We start from the raw sequence: 14644 nt of genomic DNA, 5'->3' as shown, positions 1-14644 counted from the left end.
TCCCTTTCCCTAGCCCTCCCACCCTGGGATCTTAGTATTTGTTCCATATACAATCATGCACACTTAATTTGAAAAAGGAAGCCCCAATATATTTTGATGTATTAATTAGCACCAAACAAGAATACAGTTCCATTTTTTTTTAATAAACAAACAAAAAAAAACCCAATCAATAAACCAACTGGAGAGCTAATGGACTCAGCCAATACTGCTGACATAGATATTATACATTCATGTAAATACACAGCCTATTCTACCCTAAACAATGGTGTGGCTGGTTCTCAGCCTTTGTTCGAGTTGGCAATTGTCCCCATGTTGCAGTGTTGGAGCCAGTCTGTTTCTAAAACAAAATTGCTATTTAGGAACTTCCTACACAAAGCTCATCTGTCTTTTTTGTTGGAAACAACTCTAAAATTGGTGTGGAAAACTTAGATCTTTCAAGGACAACCACTGGCCGAAGATAATGAAGCTGTTTTAAGGCAAGTTCTCCACAGTCTGTTAATGCTTTGTCCAATACAACCCTCAGGTTTTCCAAGGGAGGAACTGTTGTCGTCTCAGCTACTATTAAAGGTGGGATTGCAGTCAGGTTCTCATGAATTGCAGAGTCACTGGAAGAATGAGGTATGTCAACTTCAGGGTCACTGTCATTCACCATATTATTTGCCATAACACTCCCTGTTAAGTCATTACTGGGTTGTGAAGAATTACTTAATGGTAAGTGCTCTGAAGGCTCCCAATCATCAAAATCATCTTCTTTCTCTTCACTTTCCTGAATAAATTTCAGAAATGAAGATTCAAATCCCATAGGTTTGTAAGTCTTCAAATCAAATGACCTGGGATGTGGATGCTTCCTAAAATTCTCTTTTGGGACATGGGTTGAATTTTTTACAGTGTTTTCTTGCCCTGAACTTTGCTGCCCGGTTTCTGAGTCTTTGATCCTTGGTAAAGGCAGCTGGAAACTTGTGAAATAAGTCCCACTTTCAGTCCCATCAGGATTAGGAATGGAATTTTCTATTTTACAAGGAGGAGGCTGAACTGTATTACATTGTTCCAAAGAAGTGGTTTCTGGACTATGGTTACATTTCAAAGTTCCTCTGTAGAGCAGAGTATCTGCATCAAAAACTGGGTTGCTTTCTGTACATCCTTTCTGACCTCCATCCCTTTCACCTGGATAAAGGGAATCGGCGGTCTGGACAGGTATGCTACTGTCACCTGGGGAATGGCTGTGCTTTGTGAGCTCTGATTCACAGCTTCTATCTTCTTCTTTCTTTATACAGGGCTCTGCTTCAGAAGGGGGCTCCTCCTTAATTTTGGTACCGTACTTAACACAAACGACAAGATTTTCCATCTGTTGCTCTAAATAGGCACTACTCATCTGATGGGTACGTTTGTAATGCCTCACTATGCTGCTCTCCAACTTTACCACAGATAAGCATCCTTGAACCATGCAAGGGTACTGCGTGTGCTCAGAATGCTCCACACACATATGGAGGGCTTCAGCTCTTGTTTTAAAACTAATCGGAGCTTTCTTTTCTTTGATTAAGCCACATTTTTTAGCCTTAGCATTAAACGATCTCCTGGTAGTCTGATGTTCATGCCCCTGAGTGTGAGTTGTTTGACACACCTTTTCACTCCTTAGTAGCCTTTCATTTGCCACTTTCTGGCTTCTAAACAGATCATCATAATAGTCCTTATGTCGATAATACACATGTTGAGAATAATTACTGCGATGGGTGAAAATCTGGCCACAGCCATTAAGATCACAATGAATTTCATAATCTGAATGTATTTCTCCTTCAATATTATGCTGTTCCATCAAGTGGTGCTTCAACTTGCTGAATGTATAAAAAACAGCAGGGCACTGAGGCTGGTTACAGGAAAACCTGGCCACTGACTCAGCTTCGGAAAGCACTTTCGGCTCTTCAATGTGGTCTAGGTTATGAGAGTCACTACAGTGCTTAGCAAGAGCTTTGGAACACAGGAAACGTTTGTTACATTCCTTATATTTGCAAGCAAATATCTTTTTGCATTTGACAAGTTCCCTTTTGGTTCTCGCTTTGTCTTTCTCTAAACATAACTGTTCTTTGTTGTATTGATGTACAGTCCTGTAATGGCGAATCAAGCCTTTTAGATTGGTGAATGAGGAGTTGCAAGTTTTATGGATACAATGGAATGGTTTGTGGTATTTATTCAAAATATAGCAGAGATTTCCTTTAGCAACAGTTCTCCTGCTACCTCTCCCCTCTCTTCCTTCTCCTTCTTCTCTATGGCTACTTATTGGTGATGAAATATCAGATGTTTTACTTTCTGTTTCTTCGCAGGATGACTCCAAATCTGTTTCTGAACTGCATTCATCCTTTTTAGAATGACAGTGTGGCTTCTGAGAGTTACTGTTGGGATCACCTCCAAGTTCCACGGAACAATCACCTTTCAACCTGTCTACTGAGCATGGGCCTTCATGATCACATTTTTCATTATCTAACAGTTTTTGAGTTACTCTGTCGCTGCCAATTTGATGTTTATTTTTATAATGAATCCTAAGGTGTGTTTTTCTCGTAAATGACCTTTGGCAGATATGACACTGGAACGGGGAATACCGATGTTGAAACATGGTTAGCTGAAGGACTTTTTCTTTTGAATAATTATGTTTTTTAAGATAATGCATTAACAAAGCCTCTCTGGTCACAAATTCATATTTGCATCCTTGAAGCTCACAGAAAAAAGGCTTGGCTGCCAGCTGTGCCAGGTACTGACTTGGCATATTTTCATCTTGATTCTGAAAATTAAGGTCTGAGATTGTAGGTGACACCGCTTGAAGAGACTTAGCACCACTGGATGGGTACCCCTGCAATGACCCTGAGAAAGATCCATGTGTTATTGAGTTTTTCAAGCTTAAATGCTTCAAGCGTAACAGAAGTTCCAACATGGTATCCTCTGTACACGGCCTTTTAGAAGCACAAATGGAGGCTTCTGAGGAATAACCCTGATGTTCTCGTTTACATTTAGTATGAATATTGTGATCTAGACCTTCATCTGGGGAGTCACTGTTTGTGTCTGAGCTAGGTTTAGGTTCTGTATCAAACTTTTCAGTTGTTGGATTATGTTCATTACCCAAACAGGGAAAGAGATCTTTTGTCTTTACCTTTTTGGGTTTGAAATGGTAAGGATGAACCTTCCTTAGATGCTTCTGCATGCCTCTTGCGTTTTTGTACGTGGAACCACAGCCATCAAAACCACAGGTAAACTTAGTCCCATCAAAACAAACTGCCACATTGGAACATTTTTCTTTTAAACCGGAGGGCACAAAGACTTTCTCGTGAGACAATAATATATCCTGCATGGTTTCAGAGTGATCCAGTGTGTCAATTAACTCTTCATTCATGGAAGCTGAAGAGCTATGACTTAATTGATCACTAGAATTACTGTCACTGTTTTCTTTCAGATTTTCTGCAGTTTCTATTTGAGAACTAGCTGATCCTGCACAGAAAAGAAGATCCTCTGGTAAATGTGATTTATCAGCTTGGTCAAGTAGATGGGGCTGATCAATACAATCTTGCTTTTCCCCTGCTGCAGGCTCAAGTTTCACTGATTTCTTCACAGCTCCATTTGAACTTTCAACATTATGCATTGAGAGGTGATTCTGGTATTCAATTTTGGAATAATAGAACTTTTTACAGCCAACGAAGTTGCATGTGTAAGATGCATCCCTAAAGTGTTGTGCTTCATGGTGGTAAAGCTGTCCCAAGTCACTGAAAACAATATTACAGCCATTTAATTCACATTTATAACGCAGATCATCATGTTTTTGTTTATGGTTAAGCAGTTCATTCACTGATCCAAACCTAGCATAGCAATCTATAGATACACACATATAAGGCTGAGGACCACAATGCACTTGTTCATGCTCTCGCAGGTGAAAAGCAGACATGAAATGTCGTCGACAGTAAGTACACTTCTCTCTTCTATTTTTCATATCTAAGTAGTGCTTGGCATTTTCATCGTTATTTTGGTGTTCAGCTTTAAGATGCACACTTAAGTATTTAAACTGCTTAAACACACGGGAACAGTCTGTGCCAGGACATGGGTACAAATCTCTGTCTTGCAGGTGGCAATCTTCTAATTTGCTGAATGTAACATATTCATGTGACTCTCCTTTGGCTTGTTCATTCAATGACTGACCTTGCTCCAGGGCTGCAGAAGGGCTCTTGGGACAAACTCCCTTTTGAGAGCCTTTCAACAGTAATTTCTTTCTAGAGCGGTCCCTTCTGCTTGGTGGCATTTTAACATGTTCCATCACATGAGGAACAAATATTTCTTTTCTCTTGAATTTTTTAATACAAACCGGACAGGTGTAAATTCCATCTTCCATATGCATCTTAGAATGATGAAGAATCCTGGCCTCTATACATTCCCGCTTACATAACAAACAGAAAAATTTATACTGAAGCCATCTCTGGTATCTTTCAGAAGAACCAATGGGTTTTTTGTCTCTTTTCTCCTTATGCTGATCTGTCAAATCTCTTCTTCTATATTGTTTATCTTCTTTACTTTCCTCGTAATCACTAAGAAATGACTCTAAAACATCTGTGTCATTAATAGACAGTTCATAGCCACTTAGGTCATCATCAGAATCTGAGGCTTCTTGTCCTAGAAGTTGGTGGCAGTGTCGTTTTAAAGTTTTCCAGTCCCAAAATTCAGGATCAAAAGGCCAGTGGGCTTTTAAAGCTAGTAAAAGCTCACATCGGAGAGAATTCGGAACTGGTGCATTTTCTTCATCAAATTTTTGATCTGGCTGGGAATACAGTTCTTCCAACATATTAAATCCATCCAAACTGGGTTCAATTAAGAATTCTGTAAGCTGACAGGCTCGTCTGACTTCTAAATCTTCTGGTAAAAGACAAGCAATTGTTTTACAAACTGATGCCTTCATTTCTTCATCCTCACTTGATCTGAGTTGAAGAGCTCTGACACATAGTAAAATCGACACCCCAAGACCAGCATCTTGTGCCTGTTAAGAAAAATAGGGAAGAAAAGGTTTTTTTTCCCAGTTTGGAAACATTACATAACTTTCACTGATAAGATATACACACACACACACACACACACACACACACACTTACTTCTTAAAACTTAAAGTTCTTAAATTTTATCTTAAATCTTTCTTCCTGCAAGTTACATTTAGATCCTCCTTCTTTCAACATGCAAAGGACTGGATGAGATGTTACAACCATGAACAACAACAATGTACATTTATAGAGTATCCAGCTTTATAAGGCACTGCATATTAAAGCAGTCCTTAACCCTCAAGGAATTTATCTGTGTGCAAAATGTATAAAGGCACATAAATTCAAAGGAGCTCAGGATAAATAAGGTCACTCAAGGATTCAAAAAAGAATTGTCTCAAGCTGGGCAGGAAGGATAGGGCTTAAATAAATGGGTGCAAGAGGAAACACATGTATAAAAGTGAGTCTAAGATTGAATTCAATTTTAAAAACTCATATGTCATGAACAATTGGGTGTTTTCAAACCTCAAGGCTTAGAATAAATGATCCTTTCCATTTCCTCCTAAAAGAATTAATACTCTATAGTTACAGGTGTACTGAAATCTCAGTTTCCCATGGAAAAACAACAGAACATTTCTCTATAGCAGCAGGTTCTCAGAAATCAGTCAAAAATCACAAAAAAGATCTGGTCGTATACGATAAAAGGCAAGTGCATTTAAGATGATTCTTTCATGTGAGAGGCTGAAAGGGTGCGTGAAAGTAATATAAACCAAGAAAAGCAGGATCTTATGGCAGAGTGGCTTAAAATACGGTACTTAAGAGCACAGAATTTTGAGTATGACTTTGACTGACTTTGAACCCCAGCTTCACTACAGTGAGAAGTTTTTAACTCCTCTAAGCCTCAGTTTCCTCATCTGTACAATGATAATGATAGTGGCAGTACTGGATTTTCCTCCTAATGTTGTTATAAAAATGAAATAAGGTAACACAAAATGAGTATTACAATGTTGGCACATAGTAAATATTCAACAGAACCCCATGTAAAATATTTGAGGATAAATTCCACTGTTCAAACATCAATTTGCTAAGCAATTATTCTCGTTGGGCACCGTTCTAAATGTTGAGAACACAAAGAAATAATTGCCATCCATCTACAGACTCCTTACTACATCCTAGGCACTATTCTAAATAAACTTTTTGCATACATCATCCTCATTTTATAGATGAAGAAACCAAGGCTCAGAAAATTAGTTGCCCAATGTCACCAGCTAGTGAGCAGAGGAGCAAGAATTTAAACTTAAAGCATGTTTTCCCAGTGTCTGAGTCTTAACCACTTTACACTCTATACCAACTCCAAAGTTAATTGACTTGGCTATATCCCACGTGCCCTTGATACAATATGCCAAGGCACTTCTTCAGCTTCCTGGTTTAAAACTTATCAAATTATCCATATCTATCAGTTTCTTCAAAATTCAGCTTCACATTCCATATCCTAATTCTAATTTATTCATCACTCCTTTAACAAGTAACTTCTTGGTATATCTGTTCAGAATGTATAATGGTAGTTATTTTTTTTTTTTTGAAAAGTGTTCTTAATGATTTCACAAAATTTTACCATTTCAACTAGATTAGGCTGTTTAAGAAAGAACAGACATTCTTTGCTCTTTATCTCACAGTCTTCCAAGGGGGTTAAGTAACTTGTTGAGAACCTATGATTTTAAAACTTAACAGACTTTCTCCAAGTCCTCTGTGCTCTGACTTACAAATGATAACCTTACATCACATTATGCCATTTGTCAAGATACCCATGGTCTAGATCCTTAAAAGTCACGCATCTCTAATTTTCAGCTTCTTTATTACTAAAGAGAAGGGATTAAACTAAACAACGTCATGTTTTGCCAAACAGTACTACTTATATGTTCCACCAAGAAGGGCCCTAAGGCCAAATAAACTGGCTTCAAGATTATCCCTCTTCCTATGCCTTCTACTTCAAATATAACCACATCCACATCCTTCCTTCTGTCATACTATTTTTAAAATCTTGAGAGAGACCCTAGATTCTCTAAAGTCATCCCTTCCAATATGACTTTCTCAAGTCACAGAATCAAAATTTAACAACTCTGAGCACTTTTAATTGATCATTTGGTTTAAGCTCTTTGTTTATAGAAAACTGAAGCCCAGAAAATAAGGAAGTTCTATTACAAGGCCCTCCTTCCACAAGAGACCCAACGCCCACAAAAGCTTTTCAGCATCATTAACCTTTTCCTTCCCAAGGGCTATGTGACTGGTTGCTAGTTGTGCTAATATCGTTTCACCTCTTCTTTTATAAAAACAGAACACGTGGTTTTATCTGGTTACAAAGTCACCTGGAATAATCAAATAATCAACTTATCTCCTAGCTCTCCCCTGCAGCCAGATGTGAGTGAGTGTGTGTGTGTGTGTGTGTGTGTGTGTGTGTGTGTTGCAAGGAGTGGGGGAAAAGGTGTGCTGTAATGTGGTTTGCTCTCCACTCCACTTCTTGCTATCTGGAATGGAGACATTATAGCTGGGATTGGAATATGAGATGGAAGCTAAGTGTTAACAGCAGATAAAAGGAACCTGGGTTTCTGATATGTGGAGCCATGAGAGCAACCCTGGCCTGTCTGCCTGGGTTATCTACCTGTATAGGAGAGGGAGAAACTTCTATCTTCTTTACTTCTTTACTATCTTCTTTACTGTGGGATATCTACCATTCACAGTAGAACTAGATCCCAACTGATACAGAGGTTAGATCACCTCTCTTTTAAAAAGCTAGAGGTAAGTCTCTCAATTTGAAAAGAATTCCACACTCACTCCCCTTCCACCTACCAGTCCAGATCTTTCCTACCCTTCAGGACAAATATAAACAAGGATTACAGTGGAAAATGTCCTAGACTGAGATGAAAAAGAAATGGGTTCTGGTTATACAAATGGACAGCAAATTCCTTGGTCTGTGTCAGAAGCCCACCTTCCCTAATCCTCTAGCAGCTTTCCCATTTTTTGTGGTTCCTTGAGGTAAACAGAAATCTAAGATGACCCCCACTGACCTTCACTTTTGTATAATCTCCTTGCTTTGAGTATAAGCAGAACCTATAAATATCATTCCTATAATTACGTTATGTTACATGGCAAAAGGGACTTTGCAGATGTAATTAAAGCCTCAAATCCACTGATCTTAAGACAAGTGGATTACCTAGACCTGACCTAATCACTCAAGCCCTTTAAATCTAGATCTGGAAGTCAGAGGTAGAGGAGGTCAGATTTGAAGAATTCCTAGTGCCTTTGCTGGATTGAAAATGAAGGCATGGCATGAGGGTGGCTTCTAGGAGCTGAAAACAGACCGTGGCTGACAGCCAGCAAGAAAATGAGGACTTCAGCCCTACAACTGAAAGGAACTGAATTCTGTCAACAATAAAAATGAGCTTAAAAGTGGATTTTCCACAGAGCCTCCAGATAAAAACTCAGCCTGGCCAACACCTCAATTTCAGCCTTGTGATACTGAGCGGTGAACCGTGCCACACTGTGCTGGACTTCTGCCCTACAAAACTGTGAGCTAATAAATGGGTGTTAACTGAAGTGCTAAGTTGTGGTAATCTGTTATGCAGCAACAGAAAACTCATACTTCCCTTAAAGATTGGAAAAAAAAAAAAGAACACAACTTTTTAAAGGCCAGTTGTACCACTAATTTTTTTTAAACAAGGCAAGTTTTGTAATTACTTGAACATGTTCTCTCTGAGATAGGAGACACAACTTCATTTGCAGTGATTAGAAATAATTATCACCTAGCTTATCTGACCATGAATTTGCTTCTGACAACTTTTACCTTTTCCTATCTTCACTGGAGAAGACTAGATACACGTATTTCAAATAAAGTGTAGGATATGGAAGGTTACATTAAAGGAGATGGGAGGTATCAAAGATACAACTGTGCCTTGACTTTAGTATAAACAATCCCTGGATGTTGTCAAAGATGTAACCCATACAACATACACATAAACCATTATAGATATGGGTATATAGAGACCTCAGTCATGAGTAGGTATTAACAACAAAACAGAAACAGAACATAGCATAAGAATCATCTCAAATCTCCAGGCTGGCAGTCTTAGCATACATTTATGGGACTGAACTAAAAAAACAAGGCACTTCATTTCATTTTAGGAAATATTTATTTCTTTAAGAAAAACAAAAAACGAAAAAAACCTAACTTGTTTCCTAATTTGCACAGAAGTTTATAATTTGTGTACAGTCGATTCTGGAACTGTTCTGTTACTCCAAAACCTAGAGAATCTATCACTCTATCCTCAAGGAGCTGAAAAATACAATTTTACTTTCTTTATTTATAATTATTATGTTAATTTGCAAACAAACATGCCTGTATAAAATATAGAACACTGTTCTAGGAAAAGCAGATATAGGGTGGTTGAGGTGACAACCAGGAAACATAATCTTTCCTTCCTCCAGTGGTCTGTCAAGTCAATCACTATTTCCCATGAAAAAAAATTGTAGATTCCTAGGAAGTAAGTCTGTAGAAACAGCTAGGTATGTCCCATTCCATAACCTTATTAAACCCCATTATTTCTCATTTTCCCTTATTTAAAAGGAGTTGCCTGAGAAGTTATCTCCCCACTCATTTCTTCCCTCCACAACAATCAGCATAAAAAGCATAAATTACTCACTTCAGTTTGTATAACTCTAATCAGGCAAAATAAATGCTGCTGTGTTTTAGCTATGACACCAAACTGACGACAGCGCTCCAAAAAAGTGTCTATAGAAGGATCGATTCTTCTTTGCAGTTTACTCCAAAAGAGAGTCAATTCCCTATAAAAAGAAAGATTACGGTAAAACATTTAAAGCGACTGGTATTTGCTACCCCAATTTTTGGTTTGTGAAAAAAAGGTGACAGTAAATAAAAACTAGAAGAAAAAAAATGTCTATATTCTGCTTCCTCTCAAACTAGTAAAATTATTAAGAAGAATCCTCCTTGAAAATTCCCCCACTTCTTTCTTCTTTGTACCTGGGAAAAATAAAAACAACAAAAGACTACTTCCTTTATGCTGACGCTTTCAAAGACTTACTTAGATCCCATCTTGTTCCAAAAGGTTTTACCCCTTACATTGGTAATTATACTGACTGAATTAAGCCCTGTCCTAGTGGGCAAGGATCATCAGACATCAATATGCTGCCAACAAAGTGTATACAACTATGAAATATTCTAATGGTATAGTACTTCACCACGTTAACCTCATGGGCCCTTTCCATCTCTAAAATGTCATGATGCTACTTAGGCCTGTATCGTGGAATGATAATATCTTGAATATTACTAATAAAATTATTAAAATGGCACTCTTGGAAATGGCTAAAATATAAGAATCCCACAAATATTCATTATGAAAACAAAGAAAAGCTTGAAAAGAATAAGTTAAATAAAAGTACTGAATGGGCTAAGAGAAAACTGTAAAGCAAAAGCACTAGAAACTCAACAAATGCCCAGAATAGAAATGCTAATGTTAATATGAAATGTGAATTCAAGGAAAGTTCCTTAGCAAAACAGAAGAGAATGTTATCACTTTAAAAAACATGACTCTGGGGACTTCCCTGGTGGGGCAGTGGTTAAGAATCCACCTGCCAATGAAGAGGACACGGGTTTGAGCCCTCGTCTGGGAAGATCCCACATGCCTCAGAGCAACCAAGCTTGTGCGCCACAACTACTGAAGCCTGCACACCTAGAGCCCGTGCTCCACAACAAGAGAAGCCACCGCAACGAGAAGCCCGCGCACTGCAATGAAGAGTAGCCCCCGCTCGCTGCAACTAGAGAAAGCCCTTGCGCAGCAACGAAGACCCAACGCAGCCAAAAATAAAATAAATAAATTTATTAAAAAAATTTTTTTAAAGTAACTCTTCTCTGTACAACCTCAATGGATACTGTGGATTTGTTAAATGATTTCCATTAAAAAATAACATTATTTTCACGAGCCAGTTTTAGAACACTAATATCCTATTATTGCTATTAACACAGATTATTCCAGGAAACGGTACAAATCCAAAGCTTAAGAAATGAGTACACCTCTTTTTATAATAGATTTAAAAACAAACATGTTTAACAGAACGTATTTTCTTATACTTTTAAGGAGGTAACTGGGATTCCCATATGGTAAAATTCTTACGTAGATATAAAACTCGCTTCAAAGATTGAAATAAATATATGTCTCAAAAGACATATATGATTAAAGCTTATAATATTTAATGATGGAAAATTTGAGCTATATATAACAAGTAAAATTAACTTAAAATGCCCTGAAATATTTGTGTTGGTGACTAGCATTGCTTTCCTAACCAGAAAAAGTAAAAACTGAGATAGGCCAGCTTTGAAAATAGCTACCAGGCAGGCAAGTAATTGGGATGGCTGTTCACTTTTAAACTTAGAAGACTGCTTCATTCACATGTAAGCATGTTACTAATAAAACTTTAGAGAATAATGCAAAATTCTGAATAACAAAGGAAATGGAGAATTACATATGCTCCGAGATAAAAGAAGTACCTACCAAAATATATGTGAAATCTATGCTATTTGAAAAGAACAAAATTATCAAAGCTAGTAAAACCTGATTATGAAGATAAAGGGTAAAGGATATCTACTATCTAAAATTCACCAACTAGGTACAAGTTTAAAGTTAGGCAAATCTGATAAAGTGATAAAAGGCACGTTGAGAATTAAAGTCTCTCAAAATGATTTTTTTAAAAAAATCAGAATGTCTAGGGCTTGATTTATTCCAAATTAAATATTTCAAACTCTAGTTAACTAGAGTTAAGTTAACTTAACTCCAAATAACCATGATCAAAAAAGAACATTTCGGGGCTTCCCTGGTGGCACAGTGGTTAAGAATCTGCCTGCCAATGCAGGAGACACGGGTTCGAGCCTTGGTCCGGGAAGATCCCACATGCCACGGAGCAACTAAGCCCATGAGCCACAACTACTGAGCCTGCGCGTCTGGAGCCTGTGCGCCGCAACGGGAGAGGCCGCGACAGTGAGAGGCCCACGCACCGCGATGAAGAGTGGCCCCTGCTCGCCACAGCTGGAGAGAGCCCTCGCACAGAAACGAAGACCCAACACAGCCAAAAATAAATAAATAAATAAAATTTTTAAAAAAAGAAAGAACATTTCTATCATGTATTTTATATTTGTACACTTATTTCCACAGTTACAACTGAGCGATTTAAAACTATTACCAAAACAAACTAAAACTATTACCCACCCAAACATACAAACAGGCCTGACACCATGAAAACCGGTGGACTACTAGTGAGAACGCCAAGATGTCACTTTAATCATCCATTCAAATCTGCACACTGGAACAATGAAACCACCAACAGCAACTTATAGCCTCCTGGATCATACATGCACTAGGACAATACTTCTTCAACCACTACAATGATGTGATTTTTAAAAAAATGGACAACCATTAAAGAATATACTGAAAATGATTCTACTGTATGGATGCTTCCAATGTTCAGATGATTTACTGCACACTCAAATTAGCCCACCACCTACCTCAAGACAACAAATTATATACAAATTCATAAAAATTGGAAAGGATATTTAGTTCTATTAATAGTAGGAAACACATTTTGGCAGACATCTAGCTACCAAGCAAGAACCTTAAACTGCACTGTTTGTGCAAAGCAGGAGGCCCACAGTGTCATACTGTGATCCAGAATTTAGGTATTTTAGAAATGAGGCAAAGAAAACTTTGTGGAATTAAGGAATGACCACTCCCTAAAGAGGGCTCCTGCAAATATAGATGATTCTCATGACTTCATTTTTCCTCTAAAAAATTCAGTTAAATAAAACATGAATGGATATCTGGATCTGGTCTTCGCCAGGTGCTGGGGACTGAACTGTAAATTAGACAACATACATGACGACCCTGGTATATCACAGTCTAGTTGGGAGAGAAGCGACACGAAATTACATCTGAAGAAACACAAATATACAACATAAAAGATTTAAAGCTCAGAGGTGTTACAGAAACCAAAGGTCAACCTATCAAATACTCACTGAAAGCTTAGTGTGGAGGTTTAAGGTTCAACTGTATCATTTTATTTTTAAAGAAGCAGTAGCAATTACACATCTGTATGTACACTGTCCCATTCAAAAGGGTTATCTTTCTCACGTGCATGGCTACTCTAATTATGTTACCATTGCTAGACATATATAGGGAACTCATTCCTCCAGCACTTCTTTGATTTTTGCAAATAGCCAAAAATCTTTTGGGGTTAAGCTTAATGAATAAGCTGAGTGATATACCTTTTGAGATCAGTAATATGGTAATTGCTATAAAGTAATAAGATATATTTTATTGTAATCTGTAAATGTCTCTGAAGGAAATTTCTAAAAGAATAAAAAACTGTTTTGGGTGATAGTTACATAGTTTACCTTTCAAATATCTTCACTGGTGACCAAATTCGAGAATGACACTTAATAAATTCTAATATGTGTATTTAAAATAAGTGACTGCTTTTATTATCATATTCCAACTTTATTGTCATCAATAAAATACCAAGTAATAAAAAATTTTTTTCTTTTCTAGACAAATACTCCCATATAGCCTACTATCTTCAACAGAGGACACCTCTAGCACAACAAAAGAATCTATCCTATTTGAACAGAATTCCTGGGACTCATTTTCCTTAGTAAAATTCACTGTTTTTATGTTATGGCTATGCTAACTCCAATATCCCACTACCACCGCCTCCCCACCCACCCACCCCCAAAGCCTTTGAAAACAACAGAAGGGCGAAAAAAATGTTTTAAAATTCTAAAATTTTATATTCTATTTCCCTCTGAATTGCTCGGAAGAAGCTTACTTTTAACAAAGTGTGAAGTGATTTAAGATTTTCTTTCCTCTCCTTTACTCATTATAGCTCCTCAGGAGGCCAATAAGAGGGAAATCCCTTTTAATCCTTTCCTGCTGCAGGAGAACAGCATTAATCCTAGACTCACTAAAAAAAAGGGAAGCTATATCAAGAATATTAAAAGAACTGTGTGACTATAGTTTGAAAAACACTTTATAATCTGTTAACACATCCCATATGTGATTTAATGTATTCTTTGCCCTAAAAGCCTCGCTATAGCTAGCAGATATTTTTTCATTATAGGCAAAGAAAACAACTGTAAAAAGAAAAAATGGGGGTTATTCCACAAGTAAATACATCTGCTTTACTGAGGTTAAATCTCTAATCTCTAATGCATGAAAAACAAATTCTTCTACTTGATAGTGATCAAAAATCTCACTGCTCTGTTAAAATTCTTTTTACTTTTAGCACCTTTTTTTTTGGTTAGCTAACAGAATACCCACAATGATATTTAAGCCCCTATCCTAGTATCTCCTTTCTCAGAGGAGATATAAGTCTGGCACAGAGGACTTGGTAGAAGACTGCGATGTGAATTCTGTCCCTGTGCCAAGAAAACAACTGCACAGAAGAAAAGCACTGTATTAGGGGTCAAAATGCCTGGGCTTTACCCTCTACCCCTTTAGCTCTGAGACTGTGGGCAATTATAAGACTTCTCAGATCCCGTTGATACTCCACTGCCTTATCTGTACGATGATTATTAGGAGGACTGG

The 14644-nt window shown here is 37.5% G+C and overlaps 1 protein-coding gene across 1 annotated transcript in view; it reads right to left on the bottom strand.

Annotated features, from left to right (window-relative positions):
- RLF (RLF zinc finger) overlaps positions 1–14644 on the bottom strand; it is a 78856-nt gene continuing 64212 nt past the window's right edge. Inside the window, exons 7-8 of the mRNA XM_068539605.1 lie at positions 9698–9839; positions 1–5005 (exon numbers count right to left, since the gene is read on the bottom strand). Of these exons, the coding sequence (XP_068395706.1) occupies positions 356–5005; positions 9698–9839 (4792 nt within the window). The 3' untranslated portion in view covers positions 1–355. The remainder of the gene's footprint in view (positions 5006–9697; positions 9840–14644) is intronic.

This window comes from Eschrichtius robustus, chromosome 3, assembly GCF_028021215.1.
Source record: "Eschrichtius robustus isolate mEscRob2 chromosome 3, mEscRob2.pri, whole genome shotgun sequence".
NCBI classification, from domain to species: Eukaryota; Metazoa; Chordata; class Mammalia; order Artiodactyla; family Eschrichtiidae; genus Eschrichtius; species Eschrichtius robustus.
Note: the sequence above shows the minus strand (reverse complement) of the source record. Positions and strands in the feature narration are given on the sequence as shown.